Raw genomic sequence first — 4,268 nt, 5'->3', positions numbered from 1 at the left:
GCCCACCGTGACGCTTCCCCCCTCCCCGACCCTGCTCGCTCCTTTGCTGAGGTTGAAAGTAGCCCAAGCTACAAAATGTATGTACAAACCCGGGAAGGGCTACCTATATACACAGGCACCTATGTACAGCCGCGTTACTCTTTCTTCTTGGCCACCGTCAGCTCCACCCCGGGCATGCGGAAGCCGCCCTTCGTCCCGCTGTCGTTGCTGGAGGAGGAGGACAAGCGCGATTTTTTGGACGCTAGCGAGACGCCGCTGCCCTGCGCCTTCCCCATCTCCTCGTCGCTTCCCGTCACCTCGTAAGAACCTTTAGTTTTTGAACCGATCCCCCCGAACGTCCCGAATTTCATTTTGCCCTGTTTCCCCTTGTCGGTGCCCGAGCCGATGTCCAGCTCCAGGGTTCCCGTGGGCGTCGAGTGGGCCGAGCGCTCGTCGCTGAAGGACGACGACCGGTGACGCGTCTTCTTGCTTTTAAAGAGGGAGAACTTCCCTTTCGCCGACGGACCCTCTCCCCCGTCGAGCTCGCCTTCTGCAGACCCCAAACTGACCTTGGAGCTCTTCAGGTCACCTTTCGAACCCGAAACGGACCCAGAAACCTCCGGGGAGCCCAGGGCACCGCTGCTCTTCCCCTTCTGCTTGGAAAAGTTGAACTTGGGCATTTTGATTTTGGATTTCTTTAGTCTGACATCCACATCCTCCGACTCGAGCTCTGCGGTGCCAGCCTGGAGGTGAGCGTCCGCCCCGGGGAACTCGACATCGACCCCCATCTCTCTGCCCTTCACCTCGGGGTCTGAAAACCCAAATTTAGGCATTCGCAGCTTGGGGAATGATACTTTTCCCAGGCTGCTTTCTGGGCTACCTTGCGGGACGCTTGCCGTGATGCTGGGACCTCCGATTCCTATCTTCGGACCAGTAATGTGAAAAGCTCCCCCGCCAGCGCTCACCGCGGGCGCTGCCGCCTCTCCAGAGATGGCGGCACCACCTTTGATCTTCGGCCCTTTTACATTGACGTTAAAACCCGACCCGGAAACTTTCAGCGCAGATGCGTCCAAGGCAGGAGCGTCAAGGTGGACGCCCACTCCAGGCTCCTTAAGGTCGACACGAGGCGCTTCCACGCTGACTTTTGGACCTTTGATTTCGCCGGCAACATCTACGTCGCCCCGTAGGTTTGGTCCTTTCAGCTTCAGGTCAACGTCTGGCAAGGAAACGCTGGGTGACTGCATTTGAAATTTAGGCCCTTTCAATTCCACATCGGGTCCTTCCAACCCAACACCAGCCCCTGAGCCCTTCAGGCCTCCTTTCACTTGGGGACCTTCAAGATGGACGCCTACGTCAGCTCCATCCACACCAGGACTGGAAATACCAAACTGGGGGAGCTTGAGGGACGGGAGCTTGATCGTGCCACCCAGAATTTCAAAGCCGACATCGGAGGTGTCCACTGATGCTTTGGGGGATTTAATGCCAGCAGAAACGTCAAGCTCTCCTTTCAACTTTGGTCCTTTCAGGTTTACATCCAGATCCAGGGCAGAAACATCCACCGAGGGCCCTTTGATATCGACGCCCGGGATGCCAAGACTGAAATTTGCACCCGGGGCTTTCGCATCCACCTCCATTTGTGGGACGGAGCAGTCGACACCTCCTTTCACGCTCAGATCAGGTGCCTCCATAGCGGGGGATTTAAACTTTGGCAGCTTCAGCTTTCCTCCCAAGCCTCCAATGTCAATGTTTGGCGCGTCCAGGCTGACATTTGGCCCTTCCACAGAACTCGAAACATCCAGATCTCCCTTTATTTTTGGTCCTTTCAGGTTTCCATCAAAATCGGGTCCAGAGATTTGGGGCCCTTTGAGCTTTACATCACCACCTCGGAGGTTCACATCAGCCGAAGGGAGGCTCACGCTTCCTTCCACGGCTGGGACCGAGATATCCAAGTTTGCAGCCGGCATTTCCAGACCGAGACCCATTTTCCCCCCCTTGGGCAATTTCAGCTTTCCTTCGGGACCTTCCAGTTCTGCTCCAGGAACGCTGACTTCACCTTTTATTTTTGGTCCTTTCACATTTAGGTCGACATCTGGCACTGGGATCGAGGGGACGGCAACGTCAATGGCGGGTCCTTTCAGGTCGCCCTCAATTTTCAAGTCTCCTACGCCCACCTGCCCACTGGGAAGTTTGAACTTTGGTTTCTTCAGGCTCACGTCAGGAGCGTCAACGTCCACATTGAGGCTCGGGCCTTTTACATCACCTTTGGCAGTCGGCACAGAGACTTCTAGATCAGGCGCTTTAAGTTCCCCCTCTATTTTTGGGACTGCCACAGAAGCATCCCCTCTGAATCTGTGTGATTTAAGATCAAATTCAACATCTGGGAAGGAGATTTTCCCAAACATGGGTTTCTTCCCTTTGGGGGACTTCACCGTAGCATCACCTTTTATCGTCACGTCCGGCCCAGCTACGTTCATATCCAGGTCGGGTGATTTCAAATTCGCATCGAGCTCTCCACCAGCCACATTCACATCGAACCCACCTTTCTTTCCTTTAACTTTAGGGCCACTCATATGAAGTTTTGGCATCTTGAACTTGCTCTTCTTACCCTTTCCAGCAATGTTGATATCAGGCGACTCCACATTCAGCTCCGCCTCAGGTAAATCCACTTCTGCCCCCTTGATTTCTGCCTTCGGGCTTTTCATCCCAAACCCAAACTTTGACTTCTTAAACTTGGGAAGTTTGACATTTGCCTCTGGGCCTTCAATGTTCAGGTCGGGACATTCAACGTCAACTTCAGGGCTTTTGACTCCAAATTCTGGGCCTTTGATATCAACTTCAGGAGCTTTCAGGTTACCTTCTATCTTTGGGGTTGAAATATCAAAGCCTCCCTTCGTTTTGTGGCCTTTCAAATTCAAATCTATCTCAGGCATTGAGATTTTAGGAACATTCATGTGCATTTCTGGCATCTTCAGTTTAGGACCTTTCAGTTTGCCCTCTGGACCTTCGACGCTCACATCCGGGACACTGATATCTACCTTGGGGCCTGAAAGATCGACCTCTGTCTTTGGCAGGTTCACGTCCACGTCAGGACCTTCTCCTTTAAAGCCAAACTTGGGCAGCTTCATTTTAGGCATCTTCACTTTTCCCTCCAGACCATCAACATCAACCTCTGGGCCCTCGATATCTACTTTCGGGCCTTTAATATCAACTTCAGGACCCTTCAGACCTCCCTCAAGCTTTGGGCCCTGAAGGTCAGCATCACCTTTCAGCCTCAGTCCTTTTAGGTTCAAGTCTATGTCTGGCATGGAGATCTGGGGGGTCTTGACGTGCATTTCTGGCATCTTGATCCTGGGCCCTTTCAGTTTTCCATCTGGTCCTTCGATGTTCACATCAGGTGCCTGAATGTCCAACTTGGGGCCTTTGATGTCAACATCTGGACACTGCAAATCCCCTTCCAGCTTTGGTGCCGAGACATCCACGTCTCCCTTCAGCCTGGGGCCCTTCAGATTAAAGTCAACATCGGGCATAGAGAACTTGGGCGCCTTGATGTGCATGTCTGGCATCTTGAATTTTGGGCCTTTGAGTTTCCCTTCCGGCCCTTCGATGGTCACGTCGGGAGCCTCAACATCTATTTGGGGGGCTTTTACATCAATTTGGGGTGCTTTCAAATCACCTTCAAGCCTGGGTCCAGAAACATCTACACCTCCTTTCAGTTGAGGCCCCTTGATATTGAAGTCGACATCAGGGATGGAGACCTTGGGAGCCTTAATGTGCATTTCAGGCATCGTAAATCTGGGACCTTTGACTTTTCCATCCACATTCAGATCAGGAGCCTCTACATCTATGCCGGGGCCCGAAATGTCAATGTCTCCCTTTGGGAGGTTCACATCCACATCCACTCCCTCCCCTTTAAAGCCAGGCATGGAAAACTTGGGCATTTTGAATTTAGGCAGCTTGAATTTACCCTCCGGGCTGTCAATATCAACATCAGGGGCACCTATGTCTAATGTAGGAGCGCCAATATTGACCTCTGGACCTTTCAGTTCACATTCAACTCCTGACACTGACATGTCTACGTCTCCTTTTACTTTGGGACCTTTCAGGTTCAGATCAAAGTCTGGGGTGGAGATTTTGGGAGCCTTGATATGCATCTCTGGCATCTTGAACTTGGGGCCCTTCAGCTTCCCTTCAGGGCCTTTGATGTCCATGTCAGGGGCCTCAAACTCAACCTTAGGACCTTCCAGATCAGGTGCAGAAACCTCCACATCTCCCTTCACTTTGGGGCCTTT

General features: G+C 52.5%; 1 protein-coding gene across 1 annotated transcript; it reads right to left on the bottom strand.

Annotated features, from left to right (window-relative positions):
- Positions 1-778: 778 nt before the first annotated feature.
- LOC104078206 (neuroblast differentiation-associated protein AHNAK-like) lies at positions 779-4,187 on the bottom strand. Its single transcript, XM_009579749.1, has 2 exons — positions 945-4,187; positions 779-790 (listed from the first exon to the last, which is right to left on the bottom strand). Exons 1-2 carry the CDS (start codon positions 4,185-4,187, stop codon positions 779-781), a joined length of 3,255 nt encoding a protein of 1,084 aa, XP_009578044.1.
- Positions 4,188-4,268: the final 81 nt, after the last annotated feature.

This window comes from Fulmarus glacialis, unplaced genomic scaffold, assembly GCF_000690835.1.
Source record: "Fulmarus glacialis isolate BGI_N327 unplaced genomic scaffold, ASM69083v1 scaffold17006, whole genome shotgun sequence".
NCBI lineage: Eukaryota > Metazoa > Chordata > Aves > Procellariiformes > Procellariidae > Fulmarus > Fulmarus glacialis.
The sequence above is the reverse complement of the archived record's forward strand: the minus strand, read 5'-3'. Positions and strand labels throughout refer to the sequence as shown.

What these genes read in the sequence shown, in the direction of transcription:
- LOC104078206 (XM_009579749.1), bottom strand. Translation starts at nt 4,187, where the DNA reads ATGGACATCAAAGGCCCTGAAGGGAAGCTGAAGGGCCCCAAGTTCAAG.